Raw genomic sequence first — 26048 nt, 5'->3', positions numbered from 1 at the left:
GCATGGACTTGAGGACATGGGGAGGGGGAAGGGTAAGCTGTGACAAAGTGAGAGAGGGGCATGGACATATATACACTACCAAACGTAAGGTAGACAGCTAGTGGGAAGCAGCCGCATAGCACAGGGAGATCAGCTCGGTGCTTTGTGACCACCTGGAGGGGTGGGATAGGGAGGGTGGGAGGGAGGGAGACGCAAGAGGGAAGAGATATGGGAACATATGTATATGTATAGCTGATTCACTTTGTTATAAAGCAGAAACTAACACACCATTGTAAAGCAATTATACCCCAATAAAGATGTTAAAAAAAAAAAGAAGAGAGAGAATACATTGAAAATAGTACAGGGCTCACAGTAAGCGTCAGCCATCGTCAGCTGCTATTGTCAACACTGCGGATCCGCAAAGGGAATAAACCCTAAAGGGAAGGGGGTGGGGAGGACTAGTAGTTTGTCCTCTGAAGTCTGGGGTGATGGAGTTGCAAGGAAAAGAATGTTGGGAAAGATACATTCTGGAAATAAAGTATTAGAACCATCTGCTATCCCTTTATCACGTCAGCAATCTCACTCCCCACTCTTGTGCAGAATCAGACTGAGCCCCAAGACAGCTGAAGCATTCAGAGAGGGCTGCGCCCCCATCCTCCCACTCCAGGCTCCCTCCCCAGGGCAAGCTCCTTGGCGTCATGCGCCCCTGAAGCCATCACCCCTGGGACCAGGCACAAGCCTGTGCACAGCCTCAGGTCCTTCTTTTCACCTTGGCAGCACGCACCTGGATTGTGTGTTCCAGGCGCCACGCACGTGGAGAGGAACGGCTGTGACAATGAGGAAGGTCCAGCTTGCCTTCCCCTCTCTCCTTCCCCCTGGGGCAGATCCATCTGTCAAGCTGCAGAATTAGTGCTTGCCCACTTCCCAATCCAGAGCTGCATTCGCCAGGCAGGACCTCCTGTCTGGAGTTATGAATACCTTCAGTGCCACCCCAGAATATTTACAACACACCTCTGCCACCCCACTCCAACCCTACACCACTCACCCCTTATGAGGATGGGGGAGGAAGCGGAGAAGGGGGAGGAGGGAGGAACAATCAGGGGCAGTTTGTGTGAACAAAGCCGGCTGCAGCAGACAGCAGAATCCTTCCTGCCAGGGAGAAGCGGCTGCCTTCCCCACTGATAACTTAATGACTCTGGCACATTTTCATCAGCCCAACTTGGAGCACGCAGTGGGTATCTGAGCCAGTGGTTTCCGAGAGCCTGAAAGCAGCGACTGAAAGCAATTACAGGATGAGCGTCCAAGAGACAAAGCCTGGACCTTGGGAGTCACCGGGCCACATCTCTTTCCCAGCTCTGCCCTGTGGCACTTACACACAGCCCTGAGGACACCACTTCCCTTTCTCTGCAGCTTGACTTCCTCTTCTGTAAAATCGACCCAGCAGTGCCTGTCACCTGCTGATGCCTCCAAGGCAACATACTTACAGACTATCAGGCAGGCACACATTCTCACACTGAATCTCACAACAGCTCAGGAGGTAGGGATTATCATCCCATTTTACAGAGAAGGAAACTGAGTCTGGGGGGCATTGAAACAATTCACTAAATGGCAGAGTCGGAATTTGAACTCAGGTCTGTCTGACTTTGAAACACACAGAATCAAAGACGTGCTAGTCATTCTCTATTCACAACCCCTCCCAGTGCCTGGAGCTGACCTCGATGGCCTCTTGCCCTCTGCTTCCGGTGGAGTTTGGCCATCGGGAGGCACTGGCAGGAGGACGGAGGGTGAGAAGAGAGGAGGTGGGGATCTGTGCCCTGCCCACCCCACTCTGGCTACCCTCCCTCCCAGATCCAGCTACCCCTGGGAGCCAATGTCCTCCCTGCTCCTTGGAACTCAGGATGGGGAGGGCTCCCCCTCTCCCTTGTTGCTACCTTTATCCTGCCCACACCTCCACAATCACTCTGACATCAAATTCTCTGCCATTCAGCCCATCTAAGGTTGAAACTTATGTCCTGCTGGAGCCAAGACAAATACAAACAAGGGCCATTTTGACAAGAGAATCATAGCCTACCAGACCGGTTCAGATGTTTGGGGACCTCCACACCTTCCTGAAAACCCTCGGTCTTCTCTCTGCAGAACCATCAAGGCGGGTGGAGGACCGTCTACACCAATCCCCCGGGTGGGAGGAAGCCCCAAGTGAGAAAAGTCCTGCTGTGAATGAGCTTGGGACAAAACCCAGAGAACACTGCAAAAGGCCACTAGCTCAGACCTGCGTACTCAGGGTAGGGTGTTATCCCTACGACTATGTTAAATGCCTAGAAGAGCCAGTGATGGCTCCACAAAGCTCAAGCGATAAAAGTGGTGGCTTCACAGATGGCCCAGGTCCTGCAACATTTAGGCACCAAAAGCTCCTCTTGGACAAGCACAGGTGGGCTTCCCTCCCCACCCCTTCCCGAGCCAGAGGCCAGCAGCGCGGGTGGCCTTCTGCAGACCTGGCGTCTGGCCCTGGCTCTGATACTAACCCACCGTGCATCCTTAGACAAATCCCACAGCTTTCTGGACTTGGTTTCCCTATTTGTAACATATGGCAGTTGCATCAGACCATCTCTAAGTCTTTCCATTCTAACACTGCACAATGCTTTGTTTCTCTGGGTCCTCTGAGGACTGTGTGTCTCCTGAAGCAATTATTCCCTCAACTGTGACAGAAAAATGCTGTAGATTCCCAGCCACAGAATCCACCCAGGGGCTGCCTACACCCTTCTCCCCACCCCACCAAGCCAGGTAGGCAGATGCCCTTCTGTGGCTTCATATCTTCTTCCAGGCCACCCTTGATGCTTATTTTAAGCTGAGTTCTTCTGGACAGAAACACAGGGGCTGGAGTAGGGGTGGGGTGTAATATCCTGATTTTTCAAAGCCACATTCCTCAGGGTCTGGCACTGACCCATATATTAGGAGTGAGCCCAGAGCCAGGATCTATCAAATGCCTGTGATCCACAAGTCCTCTGTCTTCATCAAGGGAGGGCATTCTGCATATTGTAGGAATTTACTGTATGTGAATGTGGCTACATGTTTTTTAAAAAAAAAAAAACAGGAAGAACGGAGATAGGCAACAAGGTTTCATTTCAAAATACTCTATAACCTGATTCTGGATCCCCTGCAGAGAAATGCAGAAACTTCCAAAACCAAAGCATTAAATGTGTTAGCAGAACTCTTTCCTGCTCTGTTGAGAAGCAGGGTAACATGATTCTGGTGAACTCTGGGGTCAGTTGTCCTACGTCAGCTAATTGGTTGTGTGACCTTGGGCAAGTTACTCCAAACCTCAGTTTCCTTGTCTGTAAAATGGGGATAATAATAGTTTTATACCTCATGTGGGTATTGTGAGAACTGAATGAGTCCATCCTTGTAAAGTACTTAGCACATTGCCTGGCACGCAACAAATGTTCAACAAACAGTAGCTCTTTCTGATCATTCAGTTCACTCTCAGAATGCGTCCCTGATCTCTGACAATGCCAGCAGCCAGAGCACAAACCACCACTGGGGACTCACGTGTGAAATAAATACCCTTTCTTGAATTAGTAGAAAAAAAAAATATTTATTGAGCATATTTATGAACCAGGCAGTGAACTAATTATTTTTACACACGGTCTCATTTCACCCTCTTGAAAACCCTCTAAGGTCAATCTTATTGCCCTCACTTGACAGAAAAAGAAACTGAGGCTCAGAGAGGTTTTTGTGATTTGTCCTAGGTCGTGGCTAGGGAGTGTTGTAGCAAAGACTCAAATCCTGGGCTTCTGACTCAAGAGCCATCTTCTTCGGGCCACCATCCCTTATAGAGATGGTGTCTTTGATTCCTTATTCTAGTGAAATCATACATTAGCATGTCCTTAATTCACTTAAAGAGTCAAATATCATTCTTTTTTTAATCTTCATGGAAAATAATTTAAATAATAAATATTACTGTCAACATTTCTGGAGAAGGTAAACAGAGAAAGGCAAAAAAATCAGATGCAATATCATAAAGTATAGTAGCCTCCAAACATTTGGGAATCTGGCCAGTGTGCTCTCTTTGGGGATCTCGGGGTGAATATCTGACATAAACGCTCCTTCAGATCCTTGATCTGTGAGTCCTGACCTACCAAGTGCGTCTCAATGACCCTTACCTGAAGCAGGCCCCCATCCACCTGCGACATCGGTATAAGATCCTCACGAACTTTGGGGAAACAAATGTATACTAGCATATTTTAGACATTTCTGCCTGGATGTCCTGCCATGTCCACAAACCCATATGTCAAAGTTTCATCACTTCCCCAAATTACCTCCTCCTCCTCTAGAATATTCCAGTTAAGTCTCCCTCATGTCTCCATTACTCTAGCTCAAGACTTGAAGAGTCACTGTTGCCACCTCCCTCTCTCTTGTACCCCACATCCTGTCTGTCCTCTGCCAGGTTCTGTGGATTTTTCTTTCATAAAGTCTTGCTTGTTTGCCCCATCCATTGTGTTCCTGCTCTCACCACTGTCCAGACTTCATGTCTTCTCCTTCCTGACTGGAAAAGGCTCCTCTTAGCCACAGGCTTCAGGCTCTCTCCCCTGAACACCTAATCCTCAAGATTACCCATTCCAGAGACGTCTCCAGGATCATCCATGATTCACCATTGACTATACGGGCCAAACTCTAAACAGCTCAGTCTCATGTTCCCAGCATCCTTATCCAGCTCTGTGCCCCTCAATCTCCCTACCCAAACACTCTGCTTCAGCCACGCTGGTCTATCTTCTGTCCTGGTATGTGCATCCCACATTCAACATTTTGGGAGCAGCCACTGTGCTGGGTCTGGGATGCAAGTTGAATATGACACGGTCTCTGCCCTCAGAAGGCTCACAGTCTAGCTTGAAGAATGGACAAATAGACAAACTGTTATCATACTGTGTGAGAGTTAGCCTATGCAGAGTTATGTACAAGGTAAGGTAGATTCCAGGAAGAGATGAGTGACGGGTGGGGGGATAGGGAGACTGCAGGGGAGAGAGAGAGAGATTGCTAACTCGGATCAAGTCCTGGATCTGCCACTTATTCACTGGGTGACCTCAGGAAAGTTAATTAACCCCTTTTCTCCACAGAATCCTTATCTGTAGGATGGAGATGATCATGCCATCTATCTCCTGGTATTTTTCAAGGATTAAAGAATTAATATAGATGAAACCTAGCATTCCAGGCCCATATTATAAATCAACAAACTTTTGCCATTACTATTATTACCTCCGGCTGATTCCCACATACCCCTCCTTCCCTGGAGACGTCCGTCAATTCAATACACCCTCACTGAGGACCTGCTTGGCATCCTAGGGAAGCACCCTCTGACATACCGGTCCCCAGCCCCAGACCACTCCCTCCCCTGGATTCCTGCAGTGCTCACTGCCTACTCAATGAAAACTGCTTGTGTTATCTCCTCCTGGGATATCAGCCTTATCTTGCCAACTACATTGGTGACAAAGGAAATAAGGAAAAGGCAAAGGTGGAAGAAACAGTCATTAAGCACATACCATGGGCAAACATTTTAATACATATTATCACATGTAGCTTTCCTAACCGTGTACATCCCCACTCCACACCTCGGGACAATGGACACTCCCAGCAGCAAGACAATTTTCTCGAAAAATTCTGGATAACAAGCTAACAAGTGGCAGGGCCACAATCTGACCTCAGGCTTCTCACTCCAAAGTCAGCGCACCTTCTTTGTGCAGCTCTTGCTAACCCACTTCCCTGACCCCCCACCAGGACTTGAAATAAGAGAAATCAAAGGCTGTGCACCAGGCACTTTGACCTCACAGTTCTGCTTCTAGGAAATAAAAGCATTATGCAAACATATAGCTGCAATATTGTTTTTAATAGTGAACAAATTTTGAACTGTCTAAACATCCAACAAGTGGAACAATGGCTGAGCAAACTGGGGCATGGCCATATCATGGAACACCATATAGCCTTAAAATGTTGTCATAAAAATGTCCTTATTGACATGGAAGGATGGTCCTCATGTGTTGTTGAGTGGGGGGGATGGGTTAAACTGGTATGTATCATTTATTGGGGGGAGGGTATAGTAGACAGGGACAGCGAGAACCCTAAAATAGGATACAACAAAACAAAGTGGAAATTACCTCTGAAGAGTAAGATTATGGGTGATTTTTATTTTCCCCTTTATGCTTATCTGTAATTTCTGATTTTTCTGCAATGAACGTATACTGTTTCTGACTGGATAAGAAAGTAATTCAAGAGGGTGTACACATAGGTATAAAACAAACTTACCATTACCAAAGGGGAAGGGGGGAGGGATAAATTAGGAGTATGGGATTAACAGATACATACTAGCACATATAAAATAGATAAACAACAAGGATTTACTGTATGGCACAGGGAACTATATTCAGTATCTTGTAATAACGTATAATGGAAAACAGTTGAAAAAAGAACAATATATATATAACTGAGTCACTTTGCTGTACCTCTGAAACTAACACAATACTGTAAATTAACTATACTTCAATTAAATAAATAAATAAAAGAGGGTGTGAGTTACAGCCCAGAAAAGGCAAACCTAGGTTTGGTGGTCAATGGGCAAGGTTCTTGAGAGAGCTAGAGGGTATGAGGGCATGAATGAGAAATTTCAGCCTCTCCCCAGCCCTGTCTCCTACCAGCCCTGCTGCGGCAACCTGCAACCTGTGTCCATGAAGCGAGGACATTTAAATATTTAAACAGACCCAGCTTTGCAGGAACAAATGCACTCAGTCTCCAGGGATCAATCCCATGCCACAGGCCCTGCTCCACAAATCAAGTTTCTGGGGTACGGAGCCTTTCCCACCCCTCCCCCGCCGCACCCCACGCAAGAACCTGCAAGATAATAGCGGCAACAACCGAGGGATGAGGCCGGCTTCCCTTCAGCGGCAAGGGCGGCCAGCCTGAAGGCTGCGTTATTGGCTTTTACCATTGCAGCTTGAAGCGAAAAGCACGTGAGCCTTAGAGAATGGGGGACCTTAATGCCCTCAAAATTTTTTTTTAATAAGACTGCAGTAGTCATCTGATTCTTCCTGGGCACTCAGGTATGGGGGAAACCGGAGTGATTTTAAGGAGGCTGAGGTCAAGCGGAGTTTCTAGAACGCCTTGGGAGCAACTGTGCCTGCCCCATGCGCCAATCCAGGCTGCTCTCGGCCCCGCGGGGTGGTCTCCTGATATCCCACGGCCCAGCATCCTATCTCTCAGGAAAAGAGCCTCATTGTTAAGCTGAGAAGAACGGAGCCCATGGCGTGGGGGAGACGGCTGACTGAGGAGCTCTAGAGACTCAAGGAAGGAGTTCCCCATCATTGAGAAGTGCCATAGCCACTGAGGGGTGGAACCAAGACGACACCCCCAGACCCTGCTTCTTGCCCCATACATTCTCCCTGGGGTATACACCACCCAGAAGAGCAGGGAGGAACCCAGACCCTGTCCTGACACTGCCCCAACTGGACAGAGCTACACCCCACCAGATTTCTAGAAGGGAGGAAACACTGTGAAGTCACAGGCCACACGATCGAAAATACACGTCTGTGGGATGAGGGTGGTAGAGGACAAAATTCTTGCTGATGTGGAGGCTGAGTTGAAAGGGATCACTCCTGATGTGTGAATACCTGACATGACTCAGAGGTGAGTCAAGTTCCCAGGAGGGCTTCAATCACGTCTGTTTGCCTTTTGTCACTAAGCTACCCTAATGACCCAGTTAGGGGTGGGAGGCAGAGTGATTTTAATAGATTTAAATTTAAAAGGCTCAAAATTATGTAAACTATTCCATTCCACTTCAGCTATAATTACTGCCTGACTCCAGCTTACCAACCTGACACCTGGAAGCCGTCTGTCAACAGTAGCCAGGGCTTCACCTCATAAATAAAAAATAAAAATAATGAGCAAGCGCTCATTCATTCACAGTTAAAGCATGTTTTTCCTCAGCTCTTAGGACAGCCAAACTCCACACTGGTTTGGAGGAGGGCACATGTAGCCAGATGTTTGTGCAGAGATGTGCTGGGGTGTATCAGCTCTGGAGTTGGAGAAATGAGGATTCATATCCCTGCTTTAGCATTAACCGGCTGTGTGATCTTGGACAAGTCCCCTCACCCCTCTGAGCCTGTTTCTTCTCCCTAAAGTGAGGTCAATTGTCCCTGCCTCTCAAGGTTAGTGTGGGGATTTACAGAAATAATGCACATAAAATGCTTAGCACAGTGCTCTGCACACGTAAGTACCCATTAGCAGGGGTTATCACCGTAATCAGAAAAAGCTGGGAGCAAAAGACAAGTGTTGGCAAGGATGTGGGGAAGTTGGAGCCCTCGTGCGCTGCTGGTGGGAATGCTAAATGATGCAGCCGCTATGGAGAGCAGTTTGGAGGCTCCTCAAAGAATTAAGAATAGAACTACCATGTGATCCAGCAATCCCACATCTGGGTATTTATCCAAAAGAGTTGAAATCAAGATCTCAAAGAGATATTAACACTCCTATGTTCATTGCAGCGTTATTCCCACTAGCCAAGACGCGGAAACAATCTAAATGCCCATCAATGAATGAATGGATAAAGAAAATGTGGTATACACATACAACGGAATATTAGTCATCCTTTAAAAGGAATACTGCATTATTCAATACGCAATCACACGGATGAACCTCAAGAATATTATGCTAAGTGAAAGAAGCCAGTCCTAGAAAGACAAATACTGCGTGAGTCCACCTATATGGTCTCTAAAGTAGACAAATTCAAAGCATCAAAGACTGGAATGGTGGTTGCCAGGGCTGGTGGGGAGGGAGTGATAGGAAATTGCTAGCCAACAAGCATAAAGTTTCCATCGAGCAAGATGAGCAACCTCTAGATGTCTTCTGTACAACAATGTACCCCTACTGAACAACATATATTGTGCACTTAAAAATTTAAGAGGGTAGGTCTCAGGTTAAGTGTTCTTTCTACAATGTAATTAAATTTAATTTTTTTTAAAGAAAAAATTGGGAAAGGAAAAAAAAACAACTTCACAAATCACTTCCATTGTGCCCCGCAGAAGGGCAAATGGGTGCTTTGTTCCTCCCTAAATGGCTGAAGCTTAGAGACAAAATGTTCTCCTTCTCCCTGAACATCACCCCATCACCACCATCTTCTTTCCTATGATGCTCCTTGAACAAAGAAAATAGAAAAGTGAGTCTCTCATCAAGAGTCTTCCCCAGTGATGCTAACAGAAAATCCAGAGCTGGGAACAGTTAGGAAGAGAAATGGCAAACTCTTGAAATTATTTTCAAAATATCTCAGTAGCCCAAACCCAAGGATTTCTTTCATATGTCTATCCCCAGTTATCATCTCACCTATAAAAGGGAGTTAATTACATTATTGGGATTTAAAGCCATTAAGTAAACTACAGTCAAGTACTGGGTTGCTGAATTTTATTTCGGACTACTGAGTTTTATATCGATGTTGAAAGAAAGGAAAGATTCTAAAGAGACCAACTAAAACAGCCATGCAAGCTGGTGGCACTCTGCCTGGAGAATTCCTGGAGATTCCAGAACTTCCAGATGCAAAAAACAGGGAATAATAAAATGGCTGATCAGTCAGAGGCCAGAAGTCTTCAAATTTGAATGCGGTAGACCAGTCATTCTCAAAAATCAGTATTCATAATTATCGCCTGAGAAGCTCTCAAAAATGCAGACTCCTAGGCCTACTCCCAGTGATTCTGACGTAGGAGCTCTGGTGTGAGGCCCAAGAATCCACATTTTAATAAACATCTCGGTTATCACTGCACAGGTGGTCCAGGTCCACACTTTGACCAGCACCAACAGCCTTTCCTACAAAGTCACATGTAGGTGCTTTGCTGTAGGGAATGAACACTTTCCCTTTGGCAAGAGGTTGAAAGGGAAGAAACAGAACTTTAATCCTGAAGCTGGGTAAACTTTCAGGATAATTAATAGAGATTGGTTACTTGCTGGAAAATGAAGTATGCATCTACACACACACCATGGATTGGGTAAAAAATAAATTATGTTCAGATGATTTTAATATTTCTCTGAGATGGAATAAATTCAAGGGCTGAGTGAAAGGTAACAAGCAAACTATCTATCACCTGAAGTTAGCAGCTAAGATAATATTTCAACCACCCACCTTGAAAGGGAAGCTTGGACCGAGAACAGAGCAGGACAACTATATAGGAATATACACCAGGAATGGTTAAATACAATCACATCTGAAAAATAGCTACAACTACTCCACAGAAACCCGGAAAGAGGTGGTGGGGTCCAAGGTGGCCTCATATTTTCATAAATAACTCGAAAGATGGAGTGGAGATTATGCAAATCAATCCATAGACAATACAAAAATGGCAGGGATTGTGAATCTGTGGTGAATGAAATTTAACTACTGGGCAATGTCTTTAAATTTGCCTTTATTGAATCTTGCATATTGAAGTCACATATTATTGTATCTCTTTATGGAGACTCAATAGGGCCAAATACAGAGTGATTTATGGAAGCAGGAATAATCAAAAGTAGAAGTAGAAAAGAGCACACACCTGGAGAGGCATTGGCCCGGGGGTCAGGACAGGCACCGGGTGGGAAGTGTTTGAGATGGTACACAGTGCAATGGGGTGGCCAATTACTTCTATTCTCTACAGACGTGGGTGGTGTTAAAAGCCGATGTGTAAAATAAACAAGGAAATGTGTCTGTTACTCTTTGAACCACTTGGCCTGGGTGCTACTTCCAATGAAAGTGCTGAGCTTAAATTAAACCTGGAAGAGAATTCTGAGCTGGCCATCGCAGAAATTATGGGATGCGTCCCTAGGTAAACCAAGAATACAAGGGGATGTTATGAGGGCCTCCAGCATAGACGAAATCCTGAAGGTGCCTATTTGTTGGGAAAAGATGCACAAAAGCTAAGCGGGCCTGTAGGAGAGAAAAATTTCAGCTCCTATTAAGGAAAAAACAATCATTCAAAGCACAGTTGGAATCATGGAAGAAAGGGCAGCTTATGGTAACACCATCCCTGGGGACATTCAAGGAGTTGACGAGACACCTCTCTACTTAGGATGCATTAGAGATTATTAAAAGCATTCCTTGCTCAGCTGGGGGGTGGGGGTGGGAGGTGGGCCTTGTGACCTCTCCAAAGGTCATTTGTATCCCAAAGGATCACATGTCTGAAGGGCACCAGATAAAAATAAAGTCTATTAATCACTGAGCTGCCACACAATTTCCTAAGAGAGCCAGGATAGAGACGGGCGTTCCACGGTGGACCTTGTCCCGCCGAGGGAGGAAAAAGCAGGCAGCGCCTGTGCAGGCAGAGCCAAGACATCAGCCCCTGAGACTTCCAGAAAGCTGCCACCAGGCCTGCAATCAGGCCTCCCAAGCTCCACAGGGTAAACAGGAGGAGACACAGAGCCCGTGGGGAGGGGAACAGGAAACAGCACATGGCACTGAGAGCCCTAAACAAAGCCGCAGGAGCCCGGGGGCGAGGGGGTGAGCCAGGCCAGACAGGGACACCCACAAGGGTGCTGCGTGGATATAATACTAAGGAGGCAAAGGCAGGGAAGACAGGAACTGAGGGGAGGGTGGAGAAGGGCGCATGGGTGTGTCTGGGATTATTTCCGGCTGAGAACCCAATGAAAGCTGGAGAGAGAGCGTGAAAGGTAATCCCACTATCTGCGGTAGCAGAAAATCACCTAAGAAAATACAGCTTTTTGAAAGAGGAATGCAGTGGCAATGCCCCAGTTCCAAAGCAGCTCTTGGCCTTCTTGATAGCTGGGCTGCTCTGGCCAGACACAGCTGGAAAGCCTGCCCCCTGGGGGTCTGAAGGACCCTTCCCAGCCCAGAATCAGTCTTCCGAGGGCTAGCATGCTTGGGCTTTTATACATCAGAACAAAACTGAACCCCATCCAGGAAGCAAGACCCAGGTGGAAGCAGGCACCTCCTGGTATTGCCGAGAGACATCAGACCCATGCCCTGCTCCCTCCTCATGCTGAACCGGCCTCGGCTTGGGATGGAGATGTTACCTGCAGGAGTCGTCTCAGGAATGTCATCTGCACGGTGTATTAAGCAGCCAAGTGGGGGTCATGGAGTTTGAGTTCTTCTAGCAAAAGGTTCTCCAACCAGCTGTCACCCCACCGGGCACAGAACAACTTTTTGAAATCAAAAGAGGCCAGTGAAGAGGGAGGAAAAGGGCACCACCCCCGATGTACTCCCTGTGCCCCATCTTCCCCTGGGTCTCTCCCACTTTCACAGAGACTGCAGACACTGGCAAGACGGGCAGGACGCCCGAGGAACCACTGTGCCCGGGGCCCTGCCTCAGCGGTCCCGCTGCCATCCTCACTGCAGCCCCTTCTCGCCCACGGCGGAGCTCTGCTTCCTCAGAGAGGAGAAGGTGGGAAGGGAAGATGGTCAGGGAGAGGGGTTTCGAGGGCTGCCCTTGCCATGGAGCGAGCAGATGGCACCCGATATGGTGAGAAGATAACTAGGGAAAGGATTTTTTTTTTTTTTTTTTTTTTTTTTTGGCTGCACCACACGGCATGCGGGATCTTAGTTCCCCGACCAGGGATTGAACCGAGGCCCCCTGCCGTGGAAGCGTGGAGTCTTAACCACTGGACCACCAGGGAAGTCCCTAAGGCAAGGCTTTTAAATCCACCCCCCGCCCCCGGGTCTTCCCTGGTGGCGCAGTGGTTGAAAGTCCGCCTGCCGAGGCAGGGGACACGGGCTCGTGCCGCGGTCCGGGAAGACCCCACATGCCGCGGAGCGGCTGGGCCCGTGAGCCATGGATGCTGAGTCTGCGCGTCCGGAGCCTGTGCTCCGCAACGGGAGAGGCCACAACAGTGAGAGGCCCACGTACCGCAAAAAAAAAAAAAAAATCCACCCCCTAGTGCTCTGATAGGTGAGAAAGCCAAAAGCTCTCTCAAGCTGACAGCAATCCCTCGGAAAGCTGCAGGTCCCTGGAGGTCCACCCGCTGCCACCGCCCCCGCTGCTCTGCCCCTTGGCCCCTCCCCATCTCTGTCTGCAGACCCTAAACCCAGGAGCCAGGCAGTCGCTTGTCCAAAGATGTTTCAGAAGCAAGCAAGAGAAGCTGGAGATGGAACAAGGGCCATTTATTAAACTAAGTCGTGGTCAGAGAAAGATTCATAACCTGCCCCACCTAGGACAGGAGAGCGAGAAAGAGAAAGGAAGTTAAAGGGAAACAAATGAAAAGCCACAGGAGCCAAGTACCTTTGTTGGAGGATTTTGAGTTATGCTTTTGTTTGAATTCTCTGAAACAGAGAAAGAAATAGAGGATGAACCTTAAGGAGACAGAGAGTGAAAGAGAGAGAGCCGGAGGAAAGCCACGAAGGAGGGCGCTGCAGGGAGAGGAGCACAGGGCGGGAAGGCCTCCGGGCTTGCTTCTCCTTCCTGCAAGCAACACCAGGGCCTGGAGCAGCAACGAGGGGAGGTCAGGGCGTGACTGCGGTGAGGCAGCAGCAGGCAGGCCCGAGAGCAGAAGCCAGCGAGCCTGAGGCTGGGGCGGCACAGGAAGCATGGGGCTGGGGCAGGAAGGCGGCGTCTGCCATACTCACTATCACAGACGTAAGGTTTGTCGTGGTCTTCCTGAGAGGCGGCGTCGTGCCTCCTTCTGCCACCTGTAGAGCCGCGGGCCTGGGGAGACATGGGAATATTGGGATGCTTGTTATGCTGACAATCACTACGGTTCCTGAGCACGTTTTCTGTGAGGCCCTGAGCGCTTCGCCCATATCTCCTCATTCAACTTTATACTACATTTGTAGTCTCTCATATACCAACCCCACTTTACAGGCCAGGAAACTGAGGCCCAGAGACGCTAGGTAACCTACCCAAATCACTCAGCTACTCAGCCGTATCACTTCATTGAATCCTCACAACTCCGAGAAGCAGGTGTTACTATTATCTCCATTTGGCAGATTTAGGAGACTGAGGCAACAGAGGGATTAGTAGCTTCCCCAAGGTCACTTGCTCACTAAGTGCAGAGCCAGGAGGCAAACTCAGGACAGTCTGACTGCAAAGCCTTGAGCAGTCAGAATTCCCATCCTCTACTGTTGCCCCTAGGATCTCTTCCTCCAACTCCTTAGCCAGCTTCGCTGAAACCACATGTGGGTGCCAACCCAGCTCCCCTCAGCTGCCCAGATAATGGGCGAATTAGAGCAAGTAGCATACATGCAGCTATCACCCCAGACTCCTGTGTTCACACTCCCCTCCAGCTCAAGTCTCTCAAGAGGCAGCCAGGGCTTCCCTGGTGGCGCAGTGGTTAAGATTCCACCTGCCAACGCGGGGGACACGGTTCGAGCACTGGTTCGGGAAGATCCCACGTGCCTCGGAGCAGCTAAGCCCGTGAGCCACAACTACTGAGCCCGCATGCCTAGAGCCCATGCTCCGCAACAAGAGAAGCCACCGCAGTGAGAAGTCCAGGCACCGCAACGAAGAGTAGCCCCCACTCGCCGCAACTAGAGAAAGCCTGCGTGCAGCAACAAAGACCCAACACAGCCAAAAATAAAATAAATAAAATAAATTTTTTAAAAAGATGAGATAGACCAGAAAATGCTTTAAAAAAAAAAAAAGAGGCAGCCAGGCCTAGCATCGGGGCGTGAGCTCCCCTCCCCCCTGCTCAGCCTACTCCATAGGGCAAGCTTCTGCTGAGGCCCCCCTGTGTGGTCTGCCTCGGGGCTCCAGCCAGTGGCAAGAGCCCTTGACACCTCACACTCTCCTGGGGCTGGACTCTTGAGACCCCCACCCTGTGTGCATCTCCACCAGCATCATCCGGGGTGAGGGTGGGATGGGCTCTACCTCCAAGGATAGACAAGAGCAGCCAGAGAGGGAGCTGGCGGCTGGGCAGCCCCAGGACAGTGGCTACAAGAACATGGCAAGGTTTATTTTTAGACCTTTGTAAGTCCCACACCGGTCACATGGGTAGCACCCTAGCCTCCTCCAGGTCATTCTCTGGTAATGAGTAGCAGTAAACTCCCAACCAAGGAAAGGGCCTGCTGGGGTCTTTGGGGACAGAGAAGAAGGTGCAGCAGATGAGAAATAAAACATGGCAACACCTGGTGTGCAGGGAAAATGGGGCAGTCCCAGGGGCCTGGTCTGGAAAAGTGACCCCCGAGGGGACTTCATGGTCAAAAGGCCTTGAGTTGCTCACACACACACACACACACACACATACACACACACACACACACACACACACACACACAGTTTCCCTGGGGATGTCACAGTGGAAAGGCCTGTACCCCAGCCCTACGGGGCTCACACTCTCCCCAAAACACACACCCTTCACAATCAACACCACCTGCCAAGCTACCAAGGCCACCACCTCCTCGGCTGTCTCTTTCCAAAACAAATTACAAAGTTCCACCTCCCTCCTTCCCTCCCCTCCAGGGCACTTCCCCTCCTAGCCTCCCCGCCCCCCACCCCTGCACACGCACCAGCCCGCAGTCCCCTCCCCTCGCCCTCATTACTCAGAGTTGACCCCAAGAGGGAGCTGGGAGGCACTGGCAGTCACCCCGAGGCACTGACAGGCCTCCCCGCCTGCCCACGTTGAGGGTGGTCACCCTCAGCTGCCCGCGCCCCCCCCCCCCCAGCCCCCCTTGGAGAAGCCGGGGACAGCTTGACGTGTGCCGCCCGCAGCCCTGTCACAGGCGCCTGGGAGCAGGTGAAAGCAAGTCAAGCAGAATGACAGAGGCAACAGCAGACTCAGGGAGGAGGTTCTGGGAGACTAAAAATACCACCCAGGAGAAGAGGAGGAGAGCTGGAGCTGGGAGCAGCCAGCAGGAAGCGGGGGCCCTGCTGAGAGCCAGGGTTTAATTGCGCTCTGCAGGGCTGCTGGCAGGGTGGCTGCTGCTCCTGCTTTCTCCCTGCACCTCAGTTTCCCCAACTGCAAAATGGGGATTGTGGCTATAGGGCATTGAGGGGACAGGCAAGGGACGCCTCCTGTGGTTGGAGCACACTTCTAGTCTCCTGGAATGTTTCAAGCTTGGAAACTCGGAATCCTACTTGTCTTGCTCAAATGTCACCTCCTCAGAGAAGCCCTCCTGACCAATGCATGTTCACTCATCCCCTCCATCGGTCTCTTACCCCTACCCTGCTTCATGTCATAGCACATAGCATTGTCTGACATTATATGTGTGTTGGTGTACTTGTTGGTTTTCCATCTCCCCCACATAAGGGTGGAAAACGTCTATTTGGGTGACCATTATACTTGGAACCTGGCACAGGGCCAGTCACCCAAGCAGCACTTAATAAATGTTTGCTGCATAAATGAATCAATCCACCAGTCGGCTGGTCAGTGAGTTAATCATCTTTGGTTCTTCTTCTTCATTCTCTGTATCCAAGTGCTATTGTGTCTTCCTTCAAAAGCCATCTTAGGCTTTGCATTTCCCTTCTATTCCACATCTTAATCCAGGAGCTCATCAATTAACCCCTGAACTGCTCAAAGAACCCGCCAGCTGGGGTTCTACCTCTGCGTTGCCCTACCCGATCCATCCTGCATGAGTCTCAGACCAATTAGACAAAAGGAGTGAAGGACGGGAGCCCGTGGTCATCCATTCGTTCACTGCCATCCAAAGCCCACTGACATATCCACTGACGACCTAGTGCCAGTCCTACCAGGATCACCTCATGCTGATGCTACGTCCAAGTCTTTGTTTTGATTGATCCCGGTCACAGATCAGCCTCTACTCTGCCCATCCACATCTGCTCCATGCTTTAGCCTTGCTAACATGCCACACCTCCAAGAATCTTCCTCTTGCCACACTGAGGAGTAAAGCATCAGCTTTAAAGTCAGACAGACATAGGTTTAAACACTAGCATGTGTTTTCAGACAAGTTACTTCTCTAAGCATTAGTTTTCTCAGCTGTAAAATGGGCATAGCAACATCTTTATTGCAGAGTTGTAGTGCTAATAAGGGGGTGTGAAACCACAGGGGACAGAACTAGGTCTACAGGAAGTACTCAATAAATTATTTCCCCTCCTTGCCCAGTTGATTGCTCTTTCCTCTGAACTGTTATTGCATTTGATAAGTGCACGGTCAGAAGCCTGCTGCTTTCTGATTGTATCATGACTATTAGCATTTTCTCCTCAATTTAATTCCAAGGTCCTCGAGGGCAAAGATGGCACTTCGTACTTTATTATGAACCCGTGACATTTAGCACTACGCTGGGCACACGGCATCCAAAGCTCTTTCACATATATTAGCTCAGTTAATTCCTACAACACCATCTGAGTTTAACCAAGTAATATTATTCCCATTTGGCACTTGATGAAACAGGTTCTGAGAGGGTTCATGATTTGCCCATAGTCACAGAGCCACTAGAAGGCGGAGGCCCAGGTTTCCAGAATCTGTTACAGAAAACTTTGAAGCTGATGTCCAAAAGAAACCATCCTCCCTCTCTGAGAACTACTCACCCGACTCCACTCCTCCCCATTCCACCTCCCCATTCACACACTGGTGGGCCATGGCTGCCATGACTGCACCACACAGCCCTGCCCTACTGGCCGCCGTTGATTGGCTGGCTCAGGAATAGACATGTGACCCAAGCTGGGCCAACCAGATTCTACCCCCAAGGTACTCAGAATTGGGAAACAGTGACTCTAGTTAGTACAGGTCACTTGGGGGACCCATAAATTCAGGAACTATGGGGCCACGTGCACAGAGAAGCAGGAGAGGCAATCCTGCAAGAGAAGAATAAAGGAAGGAGAAGTAGAGGCCAGAGCTGCCTGGGTTCCTTACTCTTTCCCAATCCTAAATCCCCGCCACCTTCTTGTCCTTCCTGAATCTTCAAAAATTGCTCAAATATGGGACAATGGCTCAGCAGCTTTTCAAATACTTCCCACTTTTGCTTAAGCTTAAATTGAGTTTCCTACAACTAGAAGACTCTCAACTCGGACAGGCTCAGTCCCGAGCAGAGAGCTAGTAGCTCTATATCTGTTGTTCTCAAATAGTGGTCAAGGGATCCTTGGAGGTCCCTGAGACCTTTTCAGGGAGTCTCCAGTGTCAAAACTATTTTTGTAATAGTACTAAAATGTCATTTGAAAGTTTTCACTCTCACAAGTGCACAGTGGAGTTTTCTAGCGGCTACACGACACAATGATGTCATCACTCTGTGTGCACGTGTATTCTTAAATTTAACATTTTTCCTGTTTTGATTTCTAATATGGGAAGTATCACTAGTTATAACCCACCAGAACAATAGCTTTTGGGGCTCTCAGTAATTTGTAAGTAAAGAATCCCTGAGACCAAAAAAAATTGAGAACCACTGCTCTACACTCTTGCCATCTAAAGTGAGGTGCTCAGACCAGCAGCACTGCCATCTCCTGGGATCTTGTTAACCAAGCAAGATCTCAGTCCCCACCCACCAAACCTACTGCATCAGAATTTGCAGTTGAACAAGATCACCAGGTGCTTTGTATGCACATTAAAGTTTGAAAGTACTGGACTACACCACAGTGCATCATAAACACTTACTGATTGGTAATACTCACATGGATGACTCACAGGAATTCCATGAACTTTAAAGAGCTTTGATTTGTTGGGCTAAAGTGACCACAGATACAATTATTCATTGTTGGGCCTCAGTTCCTCTCACCCCTCAGGGAATCTCCATTGTCAAGGTTCTGAGATTTGTTCCCTTTGCTTGCACCCTCCTAATAATATCTAGCCTTTATTAAGCACTCAAAATTGGCTGTGTACTATTACCCCAATTTTAATGATGAGGAAACTGAGACCCAGCCTACTTATTCAATTTGGTCAGGGTCACAGAGGTTACCTGAACCACCCAAAGTCTAGTAAGTGGTAGAGCTGGGATTTGAACTCACGGTTCAAACAAAGCAGAGACTGTTCTTGTCATCACTACCTTAGCCCTGACTTCCTCAATGAGCACACAGAGCACCTGGGAGTCCTGTTAAACTGCAGACTCTAATTCAGCCCACCTAGGGTGGAGTCTGGGGGGGGATCTGCATTTCTAACAAGCTCCCAGGTGACACTGATGCTGCGGCCTAAGGACCGCATACTGAGATGTACAGCCTCAGCCTCAGACCTCAGTCCCGACAACAGAAACGGAGTGACTGTCCTCCAGGAGCCAGTGGCAGCTTGAATACACCTTAAAGGGTAGCTTCCTTGAGCCTGTGGGTTAAGCAGCTCCATACCTTATTCCAGCACAGGTAGGCTCACCTGCACTTTCCAGGTCCTCCCACGCCTCCCACCATGGATGTCTACAATGTCACTGCACAATGGAGAGCCATTTGACTGCCCCTTAGCCAGCCTCGGGTGGGCCCAGAGCTAGTCTAGGCCCCATCCAGCCCCCTCGCTGTGTTCAGGCCTTTGCTCAACTCCCATAAATCTGAAATATGACTTTCTGTTCTTTTTCCATCATTCAATCATTCATTCAACAAAATAGTCAGTGGTCACATGCTGGGCACTGGGCCACATGTGACCCAGTAGAAAAAGCACAGACCTGTGTTCAAGTCCTAGCTTCTTCCTTACTAGGTTGGATGTCTTTGAACAAGTTCCTTAACCTCTCTAGGAGTAATAATACCCACGTATGGGAATGAAAGAAGCAGTGCTGTCCAAGAGAAATATAATGGGGGTCACGTGTCATTTTAAATTTTCCAGTAGCCACGTTTTTAAAAAAGAGTAAAAACAGAAACAGATGCAATTAATTTTAGTAATACATTTTATTTAATCCAATCTATCCAAAGTATTACCATTTCAATATGTCATCAGTATAAAAATATTAATGAAGTGTTCACCGTTCTTTTCCTACTATATCTTTGAAATATGGTGAATATTTTACACCTACACCACATTTCAATTTGAATTAGCAACATGTCAAGTGCTTGGTAGCCACCCACATGTGGCCAGTGGCTGCTGTAAAGAACAGTGCAGAAATAGAGAATGCAGTATAAAGGACCTATCGTCACTATCGATATCGTGTTTATGATATCGCTATCGACCTGTTGTGTTTATGATGCACTGTGGTGTAGTCCAGTAACGTAGCTCTTATTGTGAAGAGCTCATCACACTGCCTGATGTATAGGAAGTATACAGTAAGTACAAATGGCTGTTGCTGCTGCTTCTGCCGGTGTTCTTACAGAGAAGACACCCAATTCGTATTTGCCAACTACAAGTTCAACGCCTAGATTTCAGTTGGGAGTGGAGAAGATGTAAAGACGACCATTCTCCATCACCTACTCGAGTAAGTTTGGTTTGGGCTGAGACAACGGTTGGAAGCAGGCCTGGAGGTACACAGCAACTGGAGTTCACAAAAGGTCCAGGAACTCCACATTCTAAAGCCTCCTTTAGAATGGAGTAAGATATCCATTATTTTGTAACCTCCCAAGAAGGCATGGGTCCAGGCAAGTTCATCAGGGGCCACTAAGATGATTAGGTGAAAAGGTGATGGGGCACTTTCTAAGGAGAGATCTGGCTGACAACACCCAAATCCACTGATCATTTTTACCACCACTGAAAGCAGAACGAGTGGACAGCATACACCTCCAGATGTGAAGCAATAAGAAGCACACCTCACACCTAAGAGAGAGTCTAGCCTGACCAAAAAATACTTACACACACGCACAACTATCCCGAATCTAATCAGTCTCTCATCAGACCACCAGTTTTCAGGAGATAAAGAGGACTGAGGGACACGTTAAACACCACCAGTCTGCCACATCTAGAATATGAGAAATTCCACAAGACCAACCAGCAAGTTCTTCAACAAATAAATGGCATGGAGAAAAAAAAAATATGTATGTGGTAGGGAGTAGCAAGGAAGAAGAATGTTATAGAATACAAGAGACCTAAGTTTCAAACAAACCAACTATAAAAAGGCATTTTTGAGAAAATCGGGGGAAAGGATCAGGGACTGGATAGTAGATGTTAGAATCGTTATTTTTATTGGGTATGATAATGATACCTGTTAGAGATATACATTGAGGTATGTACGGGTTAAATGAAAAAATGTCTAGGGGCTTGCATTCAAATATTCCGCACACACACACAAACCCCACAAACATACAAACCAACCAAAAGTGAGAGTAAAGAAAAGATTAAACAAGAGTGTCAAAACATTGATCGTGGCTGAAGCTGAGTTGTGACTCTATAAGGTGTGCAGCATCAGAGGACCACCCTGTCCGGACTGAGAAATTCCAGCTCCTGTCCAAGTCGGAGCATCTCAGCTCAGCATGGGCACTGCTAGGCCCCTTGCACCAGTCACCTAGGAACTTGCTTATAATACAGCTCTCCAGGCCCTACCCCAGACTTCCTAAATCAGAACTCCCGGGAGTGGGTCCTGCAAATTTGCATTTCGATAGGCTCTTGTGGTGTTTCTGATGTGTACTCAGACGCAAGAACCACGGGAAGAGAGGCTTGCCATAATTCTCACTGGACCCAAGCTCAGAGGGCATCCAGGACTAGCCCCTAATCCACAGGAGGGGTAAGCATCCCGCCTAGAGCCTGAAGGAGCCAGACAGGCCTCAGAGAGTTAATTCTCCAGATGGGAAGCAGCAGTTCATCCCCGCAGGTCCCGCTGCATCTGGCTATTGTCAGATACTCCTGCAGAGCCCTGAAGGTAATCCCAGAAAACCCCTCTGGGCTTGAACATGAGGACTCTGGAGGACCACCCCGAATGCCAGAGAGCACCGCTCAGGTTTCGCTCCCTCCCCTTAAGAGTCACCCTCATATTTTTATTCCTTCCACCACGGATTTCCCCTCGGCCATTCCCCAGGCTTCTGGCCTTTTCTTGTCACATTCCAGGCCCACACGCCTCCAAAGCCCCCGCCACACTGGCTTGGGAACCATCAGCTGCGGCCCCCATGCTTTCCCAGTTTGCTCCCACTCTCTGCCTAGTGAAACGTACCCCAAAGCAGGTGTCCTGACCCTGTCATTCTGGGGCAGCCCCAGGGACAGGACACTTTCCGCCTTATTCTATGACTGAGGAATGGGGACAGCGGTCACATTCCCCTCATCCTCCACCTTCACCCACACCTCAACCTCCACCTTCCCCAGACCCTCACCATCCCCTCGGGGCACCGTCTGCCTCTTCTCTCCCTCTTGCCAGCTCTAAACTCTTGCAGGCTATCACCTGAGAACCAGAATTCTTCTGGAGGTTTCCTCTCTGGGTGTCCTGCAAGGAAGACCATGGATACACCCTCTATCTAGCTGCAGTGGGATTTTGAATCTAGGGACCAGTTGTTTGCCAGGCCCCGGCCTCCCTGATCTCTTTCTTCCCTTCACGGCTTACCCGTCCTCTGGTCCGATTCTTCCGCTTGGGAATATCTTCTTCTAAATCCTCTTCTTCATTTCCTTCTTCTACATTTTCATCATTTTCCAAAACCCTCTGAAATGACAAGAAAATAGAAGCGTTGAGAAATAAAATGCAAAGGAGAAAACCATCAGAGGGTAATTCGGAGGGTGTTCTGTTTTGGTGTGTTTTTTTTAACACAGTGAAGATGCTTCCATGGCTTGGGAAGCTAGGCCTCCAAAATGCTGGCCAGGAACTGGAGCTCTTGGCGGTACCAACTCTCTCTCCTGGGACCCGTCCAGCCAACTCCTCCTAGAACACCGACTTTTTCAACTCTTTTTGCCCAAGAAATGTTTTCTAAAAAGAGAATACTCTGGTAGGGGTACCCTTCTATGTGGGCCCAAGATGTCTGGTCAAAACTTACTTTCATGTAATTTTCCTTTTGTTCCTAAAGGGCCACCTCAAATATATGAAAATATGTTTCTCCTTTCCCTGGCATTCTGGAATCTTGCCCTGTTTGATGAAAGCAAGTAACTTCCTGTCCATCTGAACAGAATTTGACATGAATGTGTTATTCATAATCTTCCATTGTTATTTTTTTAAGAGTAATGGATTTTCGTTACAGCACATTACTTGTAATGGAGCTTAAAGATCATAACTTTAATTCTCTCTCTCCAACAGCCCCGTGAGTCACACTGCAGCAGAGAATCCAATTTCCATTTTACAGGTAAATAAACTGAGGCTGAAAATAGTTTTGACTGCTCAAGATCAGATAGCAGAATCCATGACCAAAGCAAGGTCAGGTTCATCAGCTCAGAGTTTCCCATTTCTCTCTCAGCCCTTGTGTCTGAGAATTCCACGGCATATTGCAGTACTTCCTATAGGACCTGAGCACCTCACTTGCTTTGGCGTAGGGGAGGAAAGGGGAGGTAAGGTGCGTATCTCTAGGTTTAAGGGAGGGATGAGCGACTGTGGCAGAGGACCCAGCCCCCCAGAGTAGAAGTGGGATAAGGGGAAGGGGAGCCCACGGATTCCATGTCAGGAGCCCTGGGGGCTTCTTTATAAGCTCACTGTGTGACCTTGGGTGAGTCATCATCGCTTTGTGCCTCAGTTTCCCCAATTATAAAATAGGAACTCATTCATTCAATCAACAAACATTTGTCTAAGGCTGACTACATGGCAGGTACTGTGCTAGATAAGCCAAAAAATGGCTACAGTCCTGGCCCCAAGTGGACTCTACAGTCTAATGAAGGAAGGACAGATTCAATCAACATACATAACAATATAATTACAACTGCTATGAAAACAGTGACAGGCAAGTTCAAGGTGCTATGAGAGGTTGTTAGAAGGGACCTTTCCTAATCTGAGGTCAGGTAAGGCTTACCTGTGGAAGTGAACTAAGGAAGTTTAGATGTAAAGGATGGACAGAGACTAACCTTGGGAACAGGGACCAAAGGGAGGAGAGGAGGGAAAGTATTCTACTCAAAGACAACAGCATGAGCAAACTCCCTGAAGCAGGGAGGGGAATATGGCTTGTCCAGAGAGCATGAAGAGGCCAATGTGACCAGAGCTCAGTGGCTCAGGAAGAGACTGGCCTAAGATGAAGCTAGAAAGGTGGGTGGGCACCAAGTTATACAGGACAACAGCATCCACCTATCCTTGCGGTAATAGTGTGACAATCACACGAGCTATGAAAAGACTTAGAAAGTGGGACTTCCCTCGTGGCGCAGTAGTTAAGAATCCGCCTGCCAATGCAGGGGACATGAGCCCTGGTCCGGGAAGATCCCACATGCCACAGAGCAACTAAGCCTGTGCGCCACAACTACTAAGCCTGCGCTCTAGAGCCCACGAGCCACAACTACTGAGCCCACGTGCCACAGCTATTGAAGCCCGTGCGCCTACAGCCTGTGCTCTGCAAAAAGAAAAGCCACTGCAATGATAAGCCCGCACCCTGCAACAAAGAGTAGCCCCTGCTCACAGCAACTAGAGAAAGCCCATGCACAACAATGAAGACCCAACACAGACAAAAAATAAAAATTAATAAAATTGAAAAAGAAAAACCATTCATGCTGCTAAATAATTTTTTTAAAAAAGACTTAGAAAGCAGCATGCATGGTACTGACTTCTGGTATCACCATCACGGTTCCAGTGGCCTCCTGGACAATGCCCTGGGCCTGTCCTCAAAGCAGGAAGCCCAGGGGTGAGTTTCCAGTGACCTTCTCCCATTGCCTTCTTGTCAGAGAGTTCCATTCCCATCGCAGGGATCAGGATATTGCTAATCGCCAAATCCTCCCAAAGAACTCAAAATAGGTCTAGTAAATTCTTCTCTGGCTTCTCTACCAGGTTTATATGGGAAGCCATCAGCTGATAGCGCTTAGGCTCTCTGGGTCAACCTTCGCCACCTAACAGAGAAGCAACGGCATCTGCCAGACACAACCTCTGGCCCACAGCTAGGAAACGCTGGCCCGGGTCCACAGCAAGTGTCCTAGCCTTCCTGCGCCTTGGCTTCCTGAACCGTAGGGGGGAACACTAGTGAGACAATGACAAGTCAGATGCTCTGCAGCCTTTGGTGAAAAGATGTAGCATAAATACAAAGTGTCGTTCTTACAACAACTGTTGCTGTTTGTGTAACCATCTTGCAAACTCTCTGGGTGTTGAAGTCATTTAATCATGGTAAGTTCCAAGTGCCTCGAATTTAAAGATCATTGCCTCTGGCATCTCAGTGCAGTTCTGATGCCACTCTCATTTTTTATTATGAAGGTATTTAGTACCCACAGTATGGACTCTGGGTTGGAAGGTGAAAGCTGGGTTGGAAGGTGAAAGCTGGTAAAGGTGAAAACTGTGCAGGCACTAGTCCCTAGATGTGCCGCACAGCTTCAACATCCTGGAGAAAACTGACTTCTCCCTCCCTCTTCTCACTGGCTTCCCTGTGTCTCTAGAACCTCTGGTCCGAGCCCCAGGCCTCACATGTGACAGCAGCATTTCCTGTGTCTCTGCATTTCCTGTGTTTCTGCATTTCCTGCGACGTGGCCCTGACACCAGAAGCCTCTCTACACAATTTGGGAGAAGCCAGGAGTTCCTAACAAACAAAGCCCGTATTCAGGGCTCAGGAAGCAGAAGGAGCATCCTGTATTAGGAATGAAGGGCAGGGGTGTCCAACTAGAGATGCAGCTCATCCCCCGTGACACACTTGCATTCCCTGTCCAAGGACATTATCTGGAAAATAAACACATTTTAAAACAACTTTGCTCCCTGTTACTCTAACCAGTCTTTACAGTGATGATAATGATCATTTGTGGTTGTGCTTTTTTAAAAAAGAAGGAATTCCTCTTTTTTTTTTTTTTTTAATTGTGTGTGTATCAGAGGAATTCCTCTTTAAAGATACCATTATCTCCAGCTGGAAGAGTGCAAAATTCTGCTATTTCCCTCCTTGCACTGCTGGCCCTGCATCCAGTCTCCTTTCCATGCAGCATCCACAGGGGTCTTAAGGAAACACAAATTCACTGCCCTGGTTAAAATCCTCCAAATGGCTTCCTTTTTCACGTCCCATGAATCCAAGAGCCTCCTGCAGGTCTGGCCCTGCCCACCTCTCCAAGTGCCTCCCCGGCCCTTCTCTCCCTGGCACCCTGCTCCAGCCACACCAGCCTCTGTTCTTTGCACACAACGAGCTCAGAACTATCGCGATGCCTTCAAGAGCACTGTTCCTCTGCCCAGAAAGCCCTTTCCAGGTTCCTCACTTTACTGGCTCCTTCTCATCTCACAGGACCGGGGTATAGCCCTTGTCTCCCCTAGGATGCTACCTAGA

At 48.2% G+C, this 26048-nt stretch overlaps 1 protein-coding gene across 3 annotated transcripts in view; it reads right to left on the bottom strand.

The window, feature by feature from the left end:
- Positions 1-26048, bottom strand: part of DPF3 (double PHD fingers 3) — a 253145-nt gene that overhangs the window by 45855 nt on the left and 181242 nt on the right. For all 3 annotated transcript variants that reach the window (XM_073800290.1, XM_073800291.1, XM_073800292.1), the window contains exons 5-6: positions 22244-22339; positions 13553-13631 (exon numbers count right to left, since the gene is read on the bottom strand). In XM_073800290.1, the coding sequence (XP_073656391.1) occupies positions 13553-13631; positions 22244-22339 (175 nt within the window). The remainder of the gene's footprint in view (positions 1-13552; positions 13632-22243; positions 22340-26048) is intronic.

Source organism: Tursiops truncatus, chromosome 2 (genome assembly GCF_011762595.2).
Source record: "Tursiops truncatus isolate mTurTru1 chromosome 2, mTurTru1.mat.Y, whole genome shotgun sequence".
Classification (NCBI taxonomy): Eukaryota; Metazoa; Chordata; class Mammalia; order Artiodactyla; family Delphinidae; genus Tursiops; species Tursiops truncatus.
Note: the sequence above shows the minus strand (reverse complement) of the source record. Positions and strands in the feature narration are given on the sequence as shown.